The sequence below is a fragment of the Protopterus annectens genome, chromosome 9.part0 (genome assembly GCF_019279795.1).
Source record: "Protopterus annectens isolate FY-2018-M chromosome 9.part0, PAN1.0, whole genome shotgun sequence".
Taxonomy (NCBI): domain Eukaryota; kingdom Metazoa; phylum Chordata; order Ceratodontiformes; family Protopteridae; genus Protopterus; species Protopterus annectens.
This window is the reverse complement of record NC_056743.1, coordinates 799222009-799244933: the sequence shown is the minus strand read 5'-3', so window position 1 is coordinate 799244933 and position 22925 is coordinate 799222009. Positions and strand designations below refer to the sequence as shown.

The following is a 22925-nucleotide window of genomic DNA, read 5'->3' as shown; positions in this document are numbered from 1 at the left end:
TACGCACTAATATATTATGTATAGAGTTAGTGTACGCATTGATGTCTAATATATACATTAGTATACATATTGATATATGATTATGTGGGTTAGTGTGCACACTGTTGTATAAAGTTAGTGTACTCATTGATTATGATGTATAGTTTAGTGTATACGTTGTCATATGATGTATAAATTAGTGTGTGCACTGATGTGTGATGTGTAGGCTAGTGTAAGTACAGATGTATAACGAACAGGTTAGTGTTGTATGATGCATGGGTTAGTATACATACTAAAGTATAATGCGCATGTTAGTGTACATGTTGATGTATGATATATGGGTTAGATTGAACACTGATGTATAATGTACAAGTTAGTGTATGCAATGATGTATAGCTTAGTGCACATACTGATGTATGATATATCGGTTAGAGTACACACTGATGTATGATGCATTGGTTAGTGTGCACACTGATGTATGATATATAGAATAGTGCTGCATGATGCATAGGTCAGTGTACAGACTGATGTATAATGTATAGATTAGTGTACATACTAATGTATAGGTTTGCGTACACTTTATACGTTGCATAGGTTAACATACATAGTGATGTGTGATGTGTAGGCTAGTGTTGTATGATGCATAGGTTAGTGTACACACTAGTTTATAATATACAGGTTAGTCTACATATTGTATGATGTATTGGTTAGTACACACACTGATGTATAACGTATAGATTAGTGTACATATTGATGTATGATGTTAGGTAAGTGTACACACTGGTGTATATATTAGTATATGCACTCATGTATAATGTATAGGTTAATGTTTGCAATGATGTATAGGTTAGTTTATGCACTTAGGTGTAATGTATTGTTAGTGTACATTTTGACAGGTAATGTATAGGACAGTGCACACACTAATGCATGATATTCATGTTAGTGTACGCATTGGTGTATATGTTAGTGTACACACCAGTGTATAATGTATAGGTTAATGTGTGCATTGATGTATGCTGTACAGGTTAATTTATGCATTTATGTGTAATGTATAGGTTAGTGCACATATTGATGGATGATGAATAGGACAGTGTACACAATGATGTATGATGTACAGGTTAGTGCATACTGTGATGTATAATGTATAGGCTAGTATACACATTGATGTATAGGTTAGCATACACTTTAATATATAATGTTTGTCAGTATATATATATATATATATATATATATATATATATATATTTATGATATGTATAGATATTCATGATATACATAGGTTAGTGTGCACACTGATGTATAATGTATAAGTTAGTGTACACACTCATATATAAAGTATGGATTAGCATACTCACTGATGTATAATGGATAGGTTAGTGTATATATTGATGTATAACGTACATAGGTTGGTGTACACACTAATATATAATATGGGTCTATATTAGATAAACGAAAGTTTTAAAGTTCTACTGTCATATGGTCGACACCATATGATCGAACTTTCAAACGTTCGAATATCTGATAAAAAAAATAATAAACTACACGAAACACCTACCTTAATATTTTAAAAAGGGTGGCAAGCCCCCTGCTCCCACCACCTGGGGGGCTGTGCCCCCCCACACTCCCGCTCTTTAAATATACCAACTCCGAGATCGCACTACAGTGCAGAAAAGGGAAATCTTCTCATTCCAGCTGAGATTTCCATTACAACGTTCGAACATTCAAAAATCCAATCATATGGTGTCGACCATCTGACACTTGAATTTTTGAATGTTCGAACATTCAGTATAGACCCTATAATATATAGGGTAAGCACACTCAGTGATGGTTAATGTACACGCTGATGTATAACATATAGGTTAGTGTGTGCATTGATGTATAGGTTAGTGTATGTACTGATGTATAATGTGTAGGTTAATGTGTCCATTGATGCATGATGTATAGGTTAGTGTACTCATTGATATATCAAGTATCGATCTGTGTATATAGTGATATATGATGCAAAGGTTAATGTACATTATGGTGTATAATGTACAGATAGCGTACATATTGATGTATATGTAGGTTAATGTACACACTGTTATTGTGTGCACTGATGTATGATGTGTAGGTTAGTGTATACACTGATGTATAACGTATACGTTAATGTACACAACAGTAATATTCTGATAAAATCTCGGCTAAGTGTGGGATGAAATTGCTCAATAAATTCTGTTACAGCACTACCCAGTGACACTGGTGATTGTTTGTTTGACAGTGAATTGTTTTTTGCATACAATCAAATCTACATTTGATTGGATTTATTCCCATGCAGTGATGTTTGATTTATAGGTTACGCTAGTCCAGACTAGTTTACGACTGAAAATATATGCAAATGTTCAAAATATTATAAAAGTTGGAAAAACTATAATGTAACACTATTTATATTGACAGAACTTATTTGTATTTTTGTTTAGAATTCAGGGACATTTTTCCATCAGTTTTTATAGCATTCAGTCTTAAGTTCTACACATATCAGTAAGATATAAATGAATGAACCATAATTATGTGGCAAACTGTTGGGAGCACTTCTGTTGAAGGCAAATCACAAAAGTCTGATACAAGCACAATGTAGCAGTTGCAGTCCCACACTTGCTATATTTTTGATATATAGGAGAATACTAGGAAACTGTTATTGTACAGGAAGGTTGATAACATCATAGGGGTTTCATAAAACTACAGCTCCTAAATATCATTAAATGATACCATGGGCTTTTGATAGGGTAAGATGGGCACATTCTTCCAATAATCAGGTGTAGGCTATTTCCTTCTTGAAACCTGTCTAAAGAGCCTTAGTTGCTTTTCTTACTCAGTCAGTAAAAATAAATAAAATGATTGGAATACAGTACATTTATTTATTTATTATTTAGTAAGCAGTACAGGATGCTGACTAACAGTTAATATACCGAGATGATTTTAGAAGTAAGGGGTTAAATTGTATGAGAAGAGAAAAAGAATACTTAAACTCAGCAATTGTAGTGTGTCTGTTTAAAATAAGCATTTTATATAAATGTATGCGATGAGACTAGAACCATCCTATACTGCAAGTAAAAAGGCTGGATTATTCAACAAAAATGCAAACGGCATTGGGCTGATAAGAGAGATGCTACTCATGAGATAAACCAGTTTTCATCATGGCTGTAAACAATTTCTGCCATTCTTAATAGGTATTATAAAAACTGGTGCTCTATGGACTGAAAGAGGATTGAATCATATATCACTTGACTATAGTTCTCAACCTGTTGGCACAAAAAATCTGGTGAAAACCAAAAATAATGGGGGGACAAAGTCCCAAAAATAGAGACAATTTTTAAATATTGCTCTTATAAACTTAGAAAGTTGCTAGAATAAAAGTTCTTGTGTTATCATGCATTTTATGAAGGAAATAAGTCTGAAACTCAAATGCTTGTCTTATATAGTGAATTCAATCCTCGCTGATTTGCCACAAAAATCCAGAATGCTACAGATTTTATGAGGAAAAGACCAAAAATATGAAGCAAAAATCTGAACATTCTGCAAAAATCTGGACAGTTGATAGATATGCACTTGGCCCATAATTGCTTACATATAATAAACATAAAAAACACACCACATGATTTTACTATGTAACCGTACTGTCAAATTCTTAAGTCATCCGAGACTTTTATTCACTTTCTAAAATTAGGATCTGCAAAAAAACGACAAATAAAGCACTAATAAAATATGTACTTAAGGGTTTATATGGATTCACCTTGTTGATTGCTTTTTTATATAGTAATAATGTTTCACTTTGTGCTTAAAAATTCCTTTAAAGTATATGTGAATATCTTTATAAATATGTATATCCCTTTTAACAACCAGTTTTAAACTTGTGATGCAATGCATTTTATTGGTCATGTGATTTTTAAGGTTATATAAGAAGGGGTTTTACTGTTTGAATTTGTCTGAAGAAGTTCACTTGATTTGAGTACATGAAAGCGCTCACATATTAAAGTTTTGGTTTGCCTTTGGAGCTGTGGCCCTTTGTTATTTATTTATTTTTTTTTAATTAGGATCTGCCAAAAATGCAAGATTCTTTAATTAATGTCAGGTTGGCATGACTAAAAAATTAGCAGATGTTTATTGCATTCATTATTTCTAACAGTGCCATCTGCCCATGCACAATGCTGTTGAGAGATTAGCTGTAGTATGAGTGAACAAAAATGTGAATAAATCCCTGCTGTCAATAAAATCAGGCAAAATATGTTATTTCTGGAAGAAAGTCATTTGAGATCTGTTTTATAATATTTGTAAGAAAACATAAGAAGCAGAAGTTATTGATCTGTTGCCAGAACACTTTTCCGCAAAAAAGATTAATATACTCTAAAAATCCTCTTTTTCATTATTTGTTTTTCTCTTTCCTTGCAGAAAGGATGTGGCTACCACCTGGACCTATTAATGGTTGGCATTATGCTTGGTGTTTGCTCTTTAATGGGACTTCCTTGGTTTGTGGCTGCAACAGTGCTCTCCATAACACATGTGAACAGTTTAAAACTGGAGTCTGCATGCTCTGCCCCTGGAGAACAGCCAAAGTTTCTAGGAATCCGAGAACAAAGAGTTACAGGCCTCATGATATTTGTATTAATGGGATGCTCTGTTTTTATGACTGCAGTCTTAAAGGTAGGACCCTTTGTAATCCTTTGTCTATATGCAAGATAGAAGCTATTGAATATACCTAACTGAATACATAGGCATCTCTTATCTTTGGAAACAAAAACACAAAAAGTCCTATCTGAAACATGCCATTGCATTTCATATTGTTTGCTCAAAAACAATAGCAAATATTGCCATGCACATACAAACTGCTGTTATGACTGATAGGGCTTCCATCAACAGAGGTGCTTCTAATTTATGTAGTGGTCCAAAAACACCAACTCAGTTTGAGAAAGAAATGTTATCTGTGTCTGCCATACTCACTCTTTGCTGACTGCATTGTAACATATTTTGACTATGAACAGATCTACTTAATACTTACCCAGTTTGAATACTTACATTTAGTATGTTCATTGCTTCTGTTGGCTTGAATGTAATTTTTATTATTCTGTGTTATCCACTGTCAACAGTTTGTGCAACCCTCTCAAAGAAATTAGCAAGGTTTAACAGGCATGCTCTCCCTTTGACAAAGCCACATTGTTACGGGTCAAGCTTAATGAAATTTGTAGTATCATAATTAATGACACTGATTATGATATGTTCCATAGCTTTACAGATGAGAGTCATAAGGCTGATTGGTCTAAAATTTACAGGTTCATGTCATAAGCCTGATTAGTGTGCAATTTCCAGGTCCAGTGGTAGGGCCACTCTTATGGATAGTCATTACCGCAGTGGTGTGCCATAATTTTGGTATATGGCCTACGACTAGGCTTAGGTTAAACAATTTAAGGAGAGCTTTGGTGAGAACCAATTTGATGCTGCTTAATAAGCACCCGGGTATGTTACCATAGCCCATGGGGGAAGTGTTTTTACTTTTAGATTACTTTAAAATCATATTCTTTAGTAATAATGTTGGGGAGGTAAGGTAATCTGGGATGAGTGATATTATAATAGGTGTTTTTTGGGGTACAGTTTGCAAAGAATGTGTTTGCTAGTATATTTGCAACAAGCTTTTTTTACAAGGACTTAAGAAAAAAATAGTAGGACAGTTTCTTTCATGTGACCAGAGCAGATACTATGCTGGGAAAATAAAAGGAGATTATGATTAGGTAAATACTGAATAATGTGCATGTTTAAACACTTTACAAGGAGTCTATACAAATGGGAAAGCAGAGTGATGGGTGACCGACCCTTCATTTGAGGAATGAGTTCATCTTATGAGGGGTTCCTGGTCTGTGGTCTCTCATTATTCTACCATTAGAATCTTTCCTGTTGGATACAGTTTTTGGATCTAGAGACATTCCCATACTTGTCCTTCAGTTCTCCAAAAAAGGTATATGTTTTGTATCAGTCCTGTACTGCACGGAAATTACATTTTACATGCTTCAAATTACAGGTGTGCTGTTATCTCCTCTGTTCAGGATAGAGCTCACCAGTCCCAAAAACTTGCAGTGCTCTCACCAGACAGGTGACTAACATTTTGGACAGATTTTGCAAGAGTGAGTTCTCTAAGTTATTCTTAGGGTGCTTATATGTTCATCTCACTCGTCTCACTTCTTATCTTTCTCTGTGAATGAGGCATTGGAGAAGCTGCTTTGTTCTAGGTTAAAGAGTATCTCTTAAAGACCGTTAGCATGGCCTTTTCACTGTTTGTCACATAGTCCACTGTACTTTAATTGGTAGAATACAGTGGCTAAAACTCTATACAGGTGTAGGCATGTGCTGAATGGCAAGACAGAAGCACTTATCTTTCCTAAATGTACTCTGTCTGGATATTCTGGATACTACTTTCCAGGCACATCCTGTTTGGTGTATGTTATCAGGAAATCATGGAAGAGCTCCAGAAAGGTGGTGAGAGAAGCCTTGCCCAATATAAAGAGCATTTACAGCAACCTCCTTTGGGTTCATCATCCTCTGGGGGACAGGTCCAGGCCCTTAGCACAGAGAGGCCTCCTTACATTCACTGGTGACAGTGTAGACTTCACTTACCTGCATCAGTGGTGTATAGGGATAAATTAGTGACTACAGCCCAGGTGAACTGAGTTTGAGCAGTGGATCGGTTGCTTGCTAGCACTGGTAGGAAAACTGGAGCATGGCCATCCCTGTGGGAGGGGATGGTGGTTCATTCCCAATTTGCATCACAGCTCTGCTGACAATGCCTCTGATGGAGACTGGAGGTCCATCATGATATGGGGAACCAGTGCCAGGAAGACAGTGTGGTTGGCCAAGCTAGAGATAGTAGCCTCTATCAGTGCATGTTGGAGAACATGCATGCATACATGTATAGACAAGGGTGCATGGTGATTCAAGTGCTCACACCACCATCAAGGGTGGGATAAGGCAATAAAATGGAAAAGCTCTGATTGCCAGTATGCTGTTGGAGCACAAAACATCCTCATGACTGATCAAGTGAGTGGCTTGATGGTTGGCATTCACTGGGACAAAAAAAAAATCACACAAAAACTGTAGGCTTCACAGCAGACTCAGCAGCAGTTTTGATTTCCATTCAGTACTGATTTCTGGATGCTGGACCTCCAAGTCTGCCCCAGCTTACAGGATTATAATTTAGAGCAAGTAAGTCTTGGATGTAGTTGAAGGAAGTCATGTCTTAAGGCTATTTATTGCCTCTGTCAAAGGCTTCTTTGAGAAGCCAGTTCACCTCAGACTAGTTTCTGAAACCACTCCATCCTCTATTTTTCAAGAGGTAGTAGAGCCTGTAGCAATTTCACAAAAAAGTAGCTTTTTCATTCTGAAAAAGAGTGGGATTCCTCAGCCTGTACTGAACCTAAGGGAGGCATTTCAACAAATATATCTGGCACACCAAGTTCTAGATGGTGAATTCTCAGTCTGAGATGCCTCATGCTGCATCTAGGTTCTGAATCGATTTGATGGGTATGATGGATAGTACATGTTATGGCAACAAAACAAGACATTCCTGTGCTTTGTTCTGAAACTTCATTTCTATTACAATGTGTTTCTTTATCGATTCCCCAGAATCTTCCCAAAAGTGCTATGTCTGTGAGGTTTAAGGCTTTGCAAGAGAATGGTCCACTGGACAGACCTGAATGCCTAGCTTTCAGCGACTCCTTGTCTTAGGCCCTGCCATGGTCATAGTCTTTGAGGGTAACTACAAAATGTCAGCAGTATGCTTTGTCACCATTACAAGGGACCATCTTCAATGGGCTAAAGCTTGTTTTGCTTTTATGCTGGTCTTTTCTGCCACTCTATTGGGCCCATTAGATGATGTTTCTGGCATCCTAGATGAAGGGCGCAGAGTTGGGTGGAGGCTTATGCCTTGCTGCATCTTTCTTAACAGCTGCAGCCACAGTCTACATGGTGGCCCTCACTTTGCACAGTGGATCATGAGGTGTCAGTTGGCACAGTCATTCATGGATCTGCAGATGGTGCATGACCTGTGATTTCATTGGGATTTGGAATGGTAATTGATTCTAACCAGTCGGAAGTAAGTTTCCTTTTTCACTACCATATCTGTCATAGAACCTTGTGATGATAGCCCTTTGATGGACTTGAGCGGCATACCAGACTAATTTCTGGTTCAGGACAAATGAAAAATATTCAGTATTCAAGAGGTCACATTATATAGGCCTGCTTCAATTAACAGTAGCTCTTTTCATTCCTTCACTCCTTCTACTTAGTCCTTTAAGAGTTGTTTGACACAAAATTCCCCTCTGGTAGGAGCAGACAACTATGCCATGGTATGATATGTAAATAGGCATGAGAGACTTTTACTTTGTTTTTGGTGTGATGTTGACAGCATCATTTTCCTTGCAACAGTTAAAATTTCAGAGAGGAGAACATTATCATATTCTGCCTAATTTGCAGCTTAGATTCTTTTCCAGAGCTGAGAATCAGGAAATCTTGCATGCAGAGGGTTTTCTGCAAGTGTGATGTTCTGAAATTTGTCCAGATCACACAACAGAAATTGTGATCTTCCATATGTGCATTAGCTGCAACAGGGGAGCAGAATATTTTTGTATATATTTTTGTATGCCTTTCAACCATTTGACTTGGTTTTGAGCTTCCTATCCAAACTTGGAGAGAGAATGCAAAATTCATTCTGGTGGTTTTAGTTGCCAAGCAGAGTGTGATTTTAAGTGTTCAGGTTTTGCCCACATCAGAGACTATATGTCCAGAGGAGGGATGTACCAGATCAGCTGGAAGGACAAGACATCTGTCAAGGGCCTAGTTTCTCACTAGCCACTTACTTAGGTTTCACTGGAAATTCCAGCAATTATCTTTTCAGATATCTTTATCAGTTTTTCCTCTGGATAGACTACCCCCTTTCTCCATTGAGCACAGATTTATTAGAATGTATGCCCAATTTTAGATAACTGTTTGACTTGAGCCTCAGTTAATTCATGGTCAAGCTGCGTGTCTTAGTTAATCCAGCAAGTCACTACTTCACAGGTGGCAGAACTCTGGCTCATGGAAGAGATGGTGCCCAGTTTGCATTACACTTCTGATGACAAGGCCTCCACCATTTTAAAGCCCTATCAGTTTCTGGAGGAATACTCCTTCTCTGATTACTGTTGAAGGACCCTTCTCCATGGTGCTTGAAGTTATTAGAAGAAGAAGGAGAGAGAGAGAGAGAGAGAGAGAGAGAGAGATACTGTTGTCTGTCCTTTAAGATGGTTCATTCAGTAGGCCTGATGTTTGGGTATTTTTTTTTTTTTTTTTTGCTTTTCACCAAAGATTTATATCTTCTAATGACAGTACCATTTGCCAAGCAGATCACAGAGCTGCAAATCCTCATTTGCATAGATACACAAGCATCAGATCAGTTTCAGGACTATCCCATAATTTCTTTTCCTTAGGGGTCTCAGAACCCTCTCTCGTATAAACTATTAGTGGATATGACTTCCTAGTTCATAAGGGATGTTTGCATTAGTAGAATAGATGGATAAAGCTATGATTATGAACCAGGTAACCTGAGTTTGATTTGACAGCACAGACAAGGAGGACGGGAGTTCCAGTCCTGGGGAAGGGAAGGTTGTCTTAGCTGGCTGACACCACTGAGCTGCTGACAGAGCTTCCATTGATGGCTGGAGGTGTGTTAGAATGCAGGAACACTATGCAGGACAATGGTACTCTATGTTAGCATATGTGGAGGAGCATACATTAGTGGGCAAAAAAGACATAGGCAGTCCTTGTGGTAGTGCAAGTGTTTACATTGCTACCGTGGGGCATGTTAGGCCATTCACAGTAATAATAATAATTGCCTTATAACTGGGATGCCTGTGAAGAAATAAGGAACCCCAGTATCTGCCTGTATGACTCCCCTGTCAACACTTTCTGTCAAACTGGATTTGAGGATTTCCCATCAAAGAGCAATCCATAAGGGGAGACTTGATGGTTAACAGGCAGAGAGGGGAAAAGTGCTCATTAAAAAAATAAAACAGAGTGCCTTTCAAATCCTCAGTGTGCACTATCAATTCATTGTCTACCAAACATGCTGCATGAGGTCAGGAAAATAGACTAGTGACCTCTCTCCTTTGTCTCTGCAAGGAAAGATTTGGCAGTTGCCAAACTAGCCATAGTCCAACTAAACTGACAACTGAATTATTTTTGTCATCATTTAGACAATTATTATTTGACTAGTCCAGCCAGTGGTGTATCTATGAAGTGTGTGTGTGTGTGTGTGTGTGTGTGTGTGTGTGTGTGTGTGTGTGTGTGTGTGTGTGTGTGTGTGTGTGTGTGTGTGTGTGTGTGTGTGTGTGTCTGTCTGTGTGTCTGTGTGTGTGTGGGGGCACTGCTTCAAGTCTTCATGTAGTAGCTTCAACAATGTTTCCATTTACACATTTGCTCTCCACCTACTTAGTTGTCATTGTTTGCTTTCACTAAGCATTTCACTATTGCTTGGACCTCTTGTCCTGGAGTGGAGTTTCCATTAGAACTTTTTTGCTTCAGGATTTAACCTTTTCTGCCTCACTTTTCTGGTTCCAGACATTCTTGGGAGTATCTTCTTTAGAGCTTGGAATTCTTCTAGTCTCTTACCCACTGCAGAGAGTATCTCCAAATTGTGTATTACATACATACGAATATTATATCAGCTGAGGTTTGAAACAGAGGGCCCTTTGCAATGAGTACTTATTTACCTGTCTTTCCTCTAACAGTCTGCTGTTATATGACCCATATGAATATCAGGTGTTCTGTTTCTTGTAAGTATTAGAATTGCAGAAATGTATGGACTTAGGCGTGTGTGCCTCACAAGTGTTCCATTGGTGTCAGAAGTAATGACACTGAGGCCAGGTTCACCCCCATAATCCAGTGTGGTAATGCCATAAAATACAATGGTTACTACATACACACACACACATCTCCGTTGTGTGAGATAGAAGTCTTTGAAGAATTCTAAGAGAATGTTGTCATGAAATAAATCCTAGCTCTTACTGTATTCTCCAAAATCAACTTATATGCTGAAAACTGATATCTGTAATAGCTTCAAGAAGAATTTAGTCCTTTATTAACATTCCTTCTCCATTTGAACATGATGACAGCTTTGTTTTTAATGCCTACATATAATTAGAAAATGGGGGACTTGGGTAAGATTTATGCCACAGTTCATCCTATGAAAAGGTTTTATTTCATGTACTTTTGTTTTCTTTTTATTCGCTTGGCTGACCAGGAATGTTCAGTTGGGCAAGGTTTTTCAAATTCAGATATTACGGATATGTGAATAATCACAAATCTGTAATATCTCACAGCTATATGTGTAATCATCATGCCTTCTAATCTTTGAGAAGGTCCTTTAGTTAATCCTTCCTCCTTTCCTCAATAGTTGGAGGAAATACTGAAGACTATGCCAGTGAACACACCTAAGGCATGTAGGAAGACAGCATGAGCTGTAGATGGTGAGACATGATTATGTTTACTTCAAAACACCTTACACAGTCAATAGATGTTAAGAAAACACACAACCAGCCAGTAATTCACCAGATGATTATGTTTACATCTATCAGTGGCCACCAACAGAAGCTATCACTGGCTGCACGCACTTCAGAAGTTCCTGACAAAAGATTGACCGATATAGTGTAGACGTACACTTGCATATGTACTTCATTACTACTTTAGGATTGCTATATTAGTATTTCTAACTTGTTTGTTGTAAAACATTGTTACCTGTCTTATTAATCACACGCATAAGTATGCTGCTTAAATTTAACTGTGTACACTATTGTATATATTCTATGTAACAAAATGTCATTTTTCGATTTGTGCTATAAGTATTTCATGACAGAAAATAGCCCTTGTAGTTTAGTCCTTGTACCTATCAAGTAAAGTAAAGTAAATAAAATAAAGAATTACATGTTAATTTATTGCATATGTCTTATTTTATCTGTACTTAATAGTTTTGTTATTGCATTGGCTTACTGTTATGTAATGTGGTTTCCTATAGGCTTTATTAACTTTCATTAACATACAGTCCAACACTAAACTTTCTGACACCATCAAACTGAAAGGGAAGGGTCTGATGAGTTAACCTAATGGCTCAGTTTACCCAATTTATGCAAACTGAGATTTATTTGTAAGATAATAATACATAATAAAAAGTACTGGGCAGGACTTTACAATGACTTGCTGCTTTAATAATGCATCGCTAAGTATGATTTTTCACATTGATCTAAGAATGCTTAGTTTTAGGAAACAAGATCCAGCAGGCTAACTAGTCTGACCCAGAGTTTTTAACCTGATGTTCATTATTTCTTAATTGTAATATATCTTTCTATCTCACCTTCTTAGAAATAAGCACAAAGCCTAAAATAATGTGGGGAGAAAGGCCCACAAACAGGAACATATTTTAATTATTGCTCTTATAAACTTAGAAATTTGCTAGAATAACATGATTTGTGTTGGCATGCATTTTCTGAATGATATGAAGTATGAAACTTAACTGTCATTATTTAGTGAATTTGATCCTCAGTGATTTGCTAGAAACCACATATTTTATGAGGAACAGATCAAAAATATGAGCCAAAAATCTGGACAGTTGAGAGATATGCAGAGGAGTGATGACTGAGGTGTAGCTAGGGTGGAGCAAAGGGAGCAGCTAGAGGCGTGATCTGTATCTGCCAATAAAGTGGTAGCACAGTACTGGCATTCTGAAATCATTGCTGCCCGTGGAGTGGTATACAGTACTGACATTCTGAAATGAATGCTGCCCATGGAGTGGTATACAGTACTAACATTCAGAAATTAATGCTGCCCATGTAGTGGTATACAGTACTGGCATTCTGAAATGAATGCTGCCCATGGAGTGGTATACAGTACTGACATTCTGAAATCATTGCTGCCCGTGGAGTGGTATACAGTACTGACATTCTGAAATGAATGCTGCCCATGGAGTGGTATACAGTACTAACATTCAGAAATGAATGCTGCCCATGGAGTGGTATACAGTACTGGCATTCTGAAATGAATGCTGCCCATGGAGTGGTATACAGTACTGACATTCTGAAATGAATGCTGCCCATGGAGTGGTATACAGTACTGGCATTCTGAAATGAATGCTGCCCGTGGAGTGGTATACAGTACTGGCATTCTGAAATTAATGCTGCCCATGGAGTGGTGTACAGTACTGGCATTCTGAAATGAATGCTGCCCATGGAGTGGTATACAGTACTGGCATTCTGAAATTAATGCTGCCCGTGGAGTGGTATACAGTACTGGCATTCTGAAATGAATGCTGCCCATGGAGTTGTGTACAGTACTGGCATTCTGAAATGAATGCTGCCCATGGAGTGGTATACAGTACTGGCATTCTGAAATTAATGCTGCCCGTGGAGTGGTATACAGTACTGGCATTCTGAAATTAATGCTGCCCGTGGAGTGGTATACAGTACTGGCATTCTGAAATGAATGCTGCCCATGGAGTGGTATACAGTACTAACATTCAGAAATGAATGCTGCCCATGGAGTGGTATACAGTACTGGCATTCTGAAATGAATGCTGCCCATGGAGTGGTATACAGTACTGACATTCTGAAATGAATGCTGCCCATGGAGTGGTGTACAGTACTGGTATTCTGAAATGAATGCTGCCCATGGAGTGGTATACAGTACTAACATTCAGAAATGAATGCTGCCCATGGAGTGGTGTACACTACTGGTATTCTGAAATGAATGCTGCCCATGGAGTGGTATACAGTACTAACATTCAGAAATGAATGCTGCCCATGGAGTGGTATACAGTACTGGCATTCTGAAATGAATGCTGCCCATGGAGTAGTATACAGTACTAACATTCAGAAATGAATGCTGCCCATGGAGTGGTATACAGTACTGGTATTCTGAAATGAATGCTGCCCATGGAGTGGTATACAGTACTAACATTCAGAAATGAATGCTGCCCATGGAGTGGTGTACAGTACTGGTATTCTGAAATGAATGCTGCCCATGGAGTGGTATACAGTACTAACATTCAGAAATGAATGCTGCCCATGGAGTGGTGTACAGTACTGGTATTCTGAAATGAATGCTGCCCATGGAGTGGTATACAGTACTAACATTCAGAAATGAATGCTGCCCATGGAGTGGTGTACAGTACTGGTATTCTGAAATGAATGCTGCCCATGGAGTGGTATACAGTACTGACATTCTGAAATGAATGCTGCCCATGGAGTGGTATACAGTACTGGCATTCTGAAATTAATGCTGCCCATGGAGTGGTATACAGTACTGGCATTCTGAAATGAATGCTGCCCATGGAGTGGTGTACAGTACTGGCATTCTGAAATGAATGCTGCCCATGGAGTGGTGTACAGTACTGGCATTCTGAAATGAATGCTGCCCATGGAGTGGTATACAGTACTGACATTCTGAATTGAATGCTGCCCATGGAGTGGTGTACAGTACTGGCATTCTGAAATGAATGCTGCCCATGGAGTGGTGTACAGTACTGGCATTCTGAAATGAATGCTGCCCATGGAGTGGTATACAGTACTGGCATTCTGAAATGAATGCTGCCCATGGAGTGGTATACAGTACTAACATTCAGAAATGAATGCTGCCCATGGAGTGGTATACAGTACTGACATTCTGAAATTAATGCTGCCCATGGAGTGGTATACAGTACTGACATTCTGAAATGAATGCTGCCCATGGAGTGGTATACAGTACTGGCATTCTGAAATTAATGCTGCCCATGGAGTGGTATACAGTACTGGCATTCTGAAATGAATGCTGCCCATGGAGTGGTATACAGTACTGACATTCTGAAATGAATGCTGCCCATGGAGTGGTGTACAGTACTGGCATTCTGAAATGAATGCTGCCCATGGAGTGGTATACAGTACTGACATTCTGAAATGAATGCTGCCCATGGAGTGGTATACAGTACTGGCATTCTGAAATTAATGCTGCCCATGGAGTGGTATACAGTACTGGCATTCTGAAATGAATGCTGCCCATGGAGTGGTGTACAGTACTGGCATTCTGAAATGAATGCTGCCCATGGAGTGGTGTACAGTACTGGCATTCTGAAATGAATGCTGCCCATGGAGTGGTATACAGTACTGGCATTCTGAAATTAATGTTGCCCATGGAGTGGTATACAGTACTTTCATTCTGAAATTAATGCTACCCATGGAGTGGTATACAGTACTTTCATTCTGAAATTAGTGCTGCCCATGGAGTGGTATACAGTACTTTCATTCTGAAATTAATGCTGCCCATGGAGTGGTATACAGTACTTTCATTCTGCTTTGTGTGTGCCATTTCAACTGTAGCAAGCTGCTTGTGACATACAGTTTGAGAGAGCAGAAGAGTTCATCATTGCCTCATTGCAGGGGGTGCCAGATCAAGGAACTGCACAGGGCATCAGATATCCAAGCTATGGTTCTGGGTGATGGTGTTAGGAATTCGGAAAGTGACTAGAGTATCACATGTTCTGTCCTGTGTCCACTTCTCTTTAGTTGTTTTATTTTATATTTGTAAGTCTCTTCAATATGTACTCAGACGTACCTGAGGAATACAGAACAGGATTGCATTCTTTGCTGATGGCACACTGATAAGTGCAGCAGTGAAGGATGCTGGGAAGTCTAAGAAAATATTTGGAAAGGCTGAGCAAGTGGGCAGAAAAGTGGCAGCTGAGTTTGTTGTAGGCAGATATAAAGTATTGCACTTGAACCACCACAACCCAAATAAGAATAAGGATCTGGACATATTGATCACACTTGGACTGGACTGCTAGGATCATAGGGAGGGGAGGGGAGTATAGCATCGGGAAACAGAATATTTGGGTGTGCTTTCAGGGGTATGGAAGCCAAAAACCAAAGCCATAATACTTCTGCAATAATGGGCCATGGTCAAGCTAAACTTTGAGTATTTGGTGTAGTTTTTGGATGCCATACAAGAGGCCCATTGGGCTACTGAAAGGAGTTCAGTGGAAAGCCATTAGAAGGGGTCATTATATAGATGCTGGAGATCATGTCTTCAAGATATGAAGTTTTTTTTTATTTATTTTTTTACTTAGAAGATAAGGCAATCAGCTTTCCGTTTTGAGGAGAATGCCTTAACTGGACATTTTTTCACTAGCTGTGAAGAATGTCTTTCTTAGACAAATGCTCTTTCTCTCAATATGGCATTTCTAATGTACATGAGGAATTATTGCTTCTTCTTTCCTTCAGTATAGTTTTTATGTGATACATTCTAGATTCATCACATGTGATGGTTTTCCTTCTCTAGAATAATTAGGTTTCTAGCAGAAATTAGCAGGTTTTCCAATTGATCTGTAGTATTCCTTGGAAATATCTCAGTCTGGATCTCATGGACTTTACTATTTTCTTCTTTTTTGGGACATTCTTCTCAAGTGACAGTTTCAATAATATATTTCTTAATTCGGCTCAGTCTGTAACTTCAGTCAAAGAAGACTGGGGTCGGGATCTGCATCCTAAGCAAAACACAGAACTTTTGGATTACGCAAGGCAATGTATAACACATAAATGTTAAAGTGATGAAGTAAAAGGTATTCTTTTCCCCAGGCCATCTATCTTTACAGATTCTCTTCTGATGTTTGGAGACATCATCACACTGATATGGCACTTAATTAAACAAGGCGTAACTAGGTCCAAATTCCTAATTGCACAGAGCTGTATACCATCAGAACAACAACATTGTTGCAGATAAACTGAGCAAGAGCAGGACAACCCTTAGAAATGTTTTCCAACAACTGAAACATCTGTGGGAAAAGTCTCTTACGTACATTTGTTTGTCTCCTGTTACAACTGAGAATTAAGAAATTATAGCCCTAGATTCCTTATTTAGGCCTGGATATCATTTATCCTTTCATTTCCATGCACAAGAATGGTTCTGTATGATCTTCCACCCTTTCTGTCAAATAATTGGTATTCTTCTAAAAAACTCAGAAAGACTCCCCAGATCTAATTGTGCTGACTTGCTTTTGGTCCACTTTGGTTCTCACTTCTTTTGTATATGACTAGTGGCTATTAATGAAAGCTTCCTCATACAGTAGACTTACACAATACAGGAGTTGTTTGATACACCTCAGCTTTCAATTTATTTAACTGATTGGCAGGATCATAGAATCTTGAGATCTTCAAGGTACCTTTGTCTAAGAACATGCAGCAGGCTTTAAAAGGGGATAAGAATCCTGTGACTAGAAAAACATTAGCAGGATAAGTGGAAGAGGTTATTCTAGTTGGTGCCTGTTTAACACCAGGCACATCTGGTTCTATAATATAAGTGTGAGTTACTATACTCTGGCCTTTCTTACTCATCTATCAAGATTTCCTCTTGGCCATGTCAGTCTGTACTGAGACCCCCTTTTTGTTCTTCATAACTTCTAGTGAAGCAATTTTGATAAGGGGGGGGGGGTTAAACATTGGCCTGCCTACAACATTGTTGGCTTCCTTTTGGGATTTTATTTTCTTTAAAAAAATTAATTTTTCTCTGTTTACTTGGAATCTGCTCATCAGGCTGAGAGGATGTTCCTTTCTTGGAAAATAATGCTTCTCATTGGTCTCACTTTCTGCTAGAAGAGTATCTGAGTCATATCTATCTTATGTATTCCTACAATGGGGTTAATTAAGCCATGCCTTTACTGTATGCCTAAGGTCTATTCAGACTTTATTTAGCCAGGCTATGCATCTCCCTAGTTTTCCTTTTCAGGACTTTAATTAATGGGGAAAGAATTCATATTCTTTGAACTTCCTAGGCAACTCAAATAACTCAGATACTACATTGACAGGATTAAAACCAGCAGAAGTATTGATTAGCTGTCTGTCACCTTTGAAGGTAAGAAAAAGGGGCTGACAGTGTGTCAAAACAGGTAATTCTGTATGTTGTCCCATATTTGCACCACAGTTAGACACTTACGGACATAGCAAGGACTCATTCTTCCCAGGTTCTACTGTTTGTAACTTATTGGAATGGGGTAGTCTCTAAAAATATTCTACAGAAAAAAAAACTTGGTTATCTGTGTATATCATTACCAAGCATTATAAATTTCAATGTTTCTATTGATCCAATGCAGGCTTGCAGCTCCTGTACTTTTCCCATTTGCCTCCTCCCTTGCATTCTAAGCCTTGGTGCTCAGTGATAAGAGTACAGTTGTGTAAGTAAATGCACCATCACAGTAGATGTTTGGTTAGATCATGGCTACAGTGACCACTCCTCCCTTCTATCCCTTATATTTATAGTTTTTATGCCAGTGGCCACTATAATAAGGAAGTACCCACATCCCTTTTTCAGGACTCTGGCCTCCTTCTTTTCAGGCAAGAAGTCCCTGCAGTTTTGGTGCTGTAGCCAGGGAGTTACACCCTCATCCTGGACAGTGGCTACAGCATGTTGAAGATGCCCAAAAGCTTTGTAAGCTGGTCAGTGGAGGTCTGATCTTTGACAGGACATCTGATACAGTATAAAATTACTGTGTGTGTGTGTGTGTGTGTGTGTGTGTGTGTGTGTGTGTGTGTGTGTGTGTGTGTGTGATGTAGTTGACCACCTACAATTATGGTGGGTTTACTTACACAAATGTAGTGTCCATGATGAGCAGGGTTTAAGCAGTCTTCATCATGCCTCTTTGGATGAAGGCAAATGGCAAGTGTAAAGCAACATCTATAACTTTCTGTATGAATGCTCCATCCTGTCAGTTTTCATCCAAGATAAGTGGCCAAAGGACTATTTCACAGGGTGAATGGGCTCAAGACCAATTTAAGGAAGGCTGATGGTTGGCAGGCAGCAAGTCAAAATGCACACAGAAAAAAATGTTTGGCAACTTTTAAAACCGTAACTATGTAGACCAGGAAGTAATCATGCTGTTAATCAAATTGACTGAAACTGCTGCATGTAAATGTATTATTCAGCTGCAAATGATAGTCTTCATAACAACACCTAATATGCTGTGTTTTTGACTTCCCACTAATTTCACAGTAAAAACCTAGCAACAACAAATATGGAGATGTCAAAGACTGTATCCTCTTCTGGCTCCTAGCCATCCCTCCTTGTGTACGTCTGTACTGCAGAACTCACTCAATGCAATAGTGCTTTTAATGTGTGCTAATTGCAGAGCATAGAAATTATTGCACATTTATGATTCTAGACTTAATTAGGCACTGTGGAAATTGTCATTTATTAGTTCAGTGTGCCTCTGTCCGCTTGTTGACGAGATGATTCCTGGGGTAAACCCTCGATCCACAGGTCAGGTCTACTCTTCTCTTGAACAGAGTCAGCGGTGTCCCATTAGTGCTGGACAGGTTTATCCCACAGCATAGGGAGTCTAATTGATAAAATCTATCCCTCAACATCGTCCTAACTATAGTGCGATACTTTATATTAAGTCAACTTGCTCTAGTTCCGCTGATTCCTTTGGATTTGGTGTGGTATGTGTCCATTAATTCCGGGTTGGACATGGCCTTGTATGTCAGGCACATGTCACCTATAAGCAGACGGTGTCACGACTGGACTAGAGCTGGATTTCTTCAATCTGTGACCAGATGACAGATTTTGGAGTCCTATTATCCTTTTGGTGAACTTTTCCCTTTCTGGTGGGAATGCAGATGTCCGGGTGAGATGCCGAATGAGGCATTGTGCCACAGTCTTTGGTCTGATATCCTCGAGAGTACAGATGAACAGGAGGGCAACTAGGAACAGATGTGAATCCACTCGCGATCCATGTGGATTGGGTCTCATGTCTTTCTAACCAACCTAGCAACGAAATGTGATAACCAAAGAAGGCCACTGTCAACCCTGGGTGCCAATTCCTGATAACCTCTTCTGTGTGATGGATTTACCTATATGGTAGTGTAGAGATTTACTTGTTCACAACCAGGGTGGCGGGGTTATTTTTGGTTTTTAACTGAGCGTGATCTCCCATATGGTTGCTTCTGTTTCCATTGAGTCCCTTGACTATCTTTTCCAGTATCCTTACTTTCCACTATAGCCCACTTGCAGTTCCACTATAACTTTGCCAACAAGCTCCTCCCCATAGATGCCTGTTCTTCTGGGGAAGTTCTGTGGCTTCAATAGGGACAACAGGACGACCCTGTGGAGCCTGACTTGGCACCGGCTTCTGGTCTGACACAGCGCCAACAACTCTAACCACAAGCCGTTCTGTCCTTAAGCCAGTTTGCAACCAGCAGTGTGACATATGGGTTTACATTTAAGCTGGTAAAGTTTTCTACAATACCAGTGGGGTATCATGTTGACTTTCTTGCAAGGTCAAGTAGGGCTGATGGGACTGCCTTTCCCTTCAATCATCAATTGGTGATTTGAAAGGTTCGACCAAGTTCAAAAGCATGATCTTCCATGACAAAGCCAAACTGGGTCGGGTCCAATGTCCAAGTCCCTATATCTTTGTTCTATATTGCTCCATTCCTCTCCTCCATTTTGCAGACTAGACTTGTTAACATAGGTAGTGAAGTTAAGCACCAGTCGTCCGCGCCACCTTTGTGGAGGGGTGGGACTTTGCCGTCGCCGACCACCTTTGGGTCACGTATCCTGTGAAGCCAAGGCTGAGACAAGCTTAGCTGCCTTATATGCGGGTTTCAATTCCTCGACTGGCTCGTGCACACGGCTAGGTAGCACAGTCCCAGTGATGCTGTGTTTTTAGCTTTTCCAGAGAGCAGCTTTCAGCGCATTTGAGATGTCCGGGAGGGGGATATCGGCTGGGATAGTTATCTCTCCTTCCTTTAGGGGTGGGGTTGCAGTTTGCCTGTCTCGCTGTCTGAATGTTAGCAATGTCTATGGGTTCAGGTTCAGTGATTTTCAGTGATTTTTTGGAGGCACTCTTAGCTCTGAGAGTTTCCACCCCTAACATAGCTGAAAAAGGAATAGCTGAAATCCTCCTTTTCCATGTGAATTTGAATCTCAAAATTAAAAAGGCTTTTATTTTATGGTAGTCGTATTTTTTACTTTTTAATGATCACAGGGTGACTTCGCACTTAGTGGATTTTGTTCTATCATGTAATAGCTTTCTCCTATTAGCTTTAAAGTTTGTTAATGGAGGGGGTCCACCAGACTGGGTTACGCATGAGAGAGTCTTGGTTTTTGTGGGGATTGCTTGGTCCATACAGGATTGGAGGATCCATACCAGGCATTTGGAGGTTTTTCAGGCAGCAGGTTGTGGTGGTCTCCTGACTCCAGGGGCTGAAGGGACACACCAGTCTTCCACAGTGTGAAGTTACCAGTCTTCAAGTTCTTCAGAAGTTTGCTTTTGTTTGGGGTGGGGTTTTTCTTGGATTTCCAGTGAGATTGGTTTATGATCAGATCTTTGTGATGAGGATATACTTCCGGTGTGGAGCATTTGGGAGCATGTTTGTGACTTGGGAGCATCTGAAGTATTGTCTCCTCCTTTGGGAACAGTGACTCTTTGTTCCATGGCATTTAATTGCGAACTCCAGGAACCGTTGGGCTAGAAAGTTGGGGCTTGGTAATGTTCCCAGTCTATCGAGGTTTGATTGAAGTCTCACCCAAGAAGTCACCCAATGGAGATACATTTTGGAGATACATTGTGTCTTCTCAGTGGCTGTGTGGGGTTCCTGTGGGGAGAGGGTGGCCTGTATTGGGTTTGAGAGCAGAACAGATTTTGCTAACAGTTTTGTGCACCTGGAGTGTTTCCGAGCTGTTTCATGAAGCTTCATTTGGGTGTGGTATCCTTTGTGAATATGGAGGTGTAGTATCCCTTTTGAATAGTGGTCAGGTTGCTGGAGCGGAGCGGTGGTCGCCGGTAAAACCTAGTAGTGCCAGGGTAAATGGGGGAGCCTTGAACCAGGTTTCAGTTTCAGCACAGCAGACATCAGTTACAGCACATACTGAGAAGGGCCTCAGTCGTGCATTTGAAAGGCGAACTTCTGGCGTGAGCAGCATTACCCTGCATTGAGCAACATTACCTCAATTCTTTTCCCATTTTTTTTTTCTTAGGTGGTAGGTTTTAGGCACTTATGGGGTATAAAAAAGGGCCAATATCCGAATCCAAGAGCAGCCAGGGGTGCGGCCGTCCCTTGCGACCTTCAGAAGCCCTTGGCTTGTCAAGCATGTCATCCCAGGCAGACAGACACTGGACAGAATGACATGGATCATTAAGCCAATTGTTAGACATTAAGCCAATTGTTCTCTATATTGGCTCTTGTCTCATCATTTGAGGAAGGATGATACTGCTGCTCAGGGTGGTCAGGTTAAGCTGGGCTACATAATCGAATCAATCTATGTCTCTTTTCATTCAGTCTGCAGTCCAGGGAGTGGTCGTTCCACCGTTCACAACAATGACTGTGTCATATTTGTCATTTTTGTACTGTATTGGGTGCTTGTGTTATGTGGGTGGATTCTGGCGGCGCCCGATGGGCAGCTTGCATGACCCTCTCCTTGTTCAGCCTGGTGAGTGGGACGTCAGTGTGTCTGACTATGGAGTCACCTATGACAAGTATGTTTACTTTAACATTTCCTTACAGAAGTAGCTGGGGTGGCACAAAGTTACCCAATGAGGTTATGCAGGTAAAATCACATGCTTAAGCTGCCTTTATGTATACGCTAGTTGGTGCATTAGTGTGACAAAGGTTACATCACAGTATAATAACAAATAAATAGTGATGGCCGCCCAGTCATCAGTTAGTTTTCTAATCACACTCACTCTTGTTTACTGTCATTCACTGTAGTTATTGCATTTCAATTGGATACTTGCAGTGCTTTTCATCATCTCCTCCACCGTATTTCAAAGTTTTTTCTTTCCAGCAGTGATCTTCTAAATGATAATCCATCCACCTTGTTTAGTGACAGAACATGCAGCTTAACTGCAAGCTAATTTTTATTGACCATTACTGGTCATT

At 39.6% G+C, this 22925-nt stretch overlaps 1 protein-coding gene across 1 annotated transcript in view; it reads left to right on the top strand.

The window, feature by feature from the left end:
- Positions 1–22925, top strand: part of SLC4A8 (solute carrier family 4 member 8) — a 1419216-nt gene that overhangs the window by 1259079 nt on the left and 137212 nt on the right. The window contains exon 19 of the mRNA XM_044082169.1: positions 4405–4656. Coding sequence (XP_043938104.1) covers positions 4405–4656 — 252 coding nt within the window. The remainder of the gene's footprint in view (positions 1–4404; positions 4657–22925) is intronic.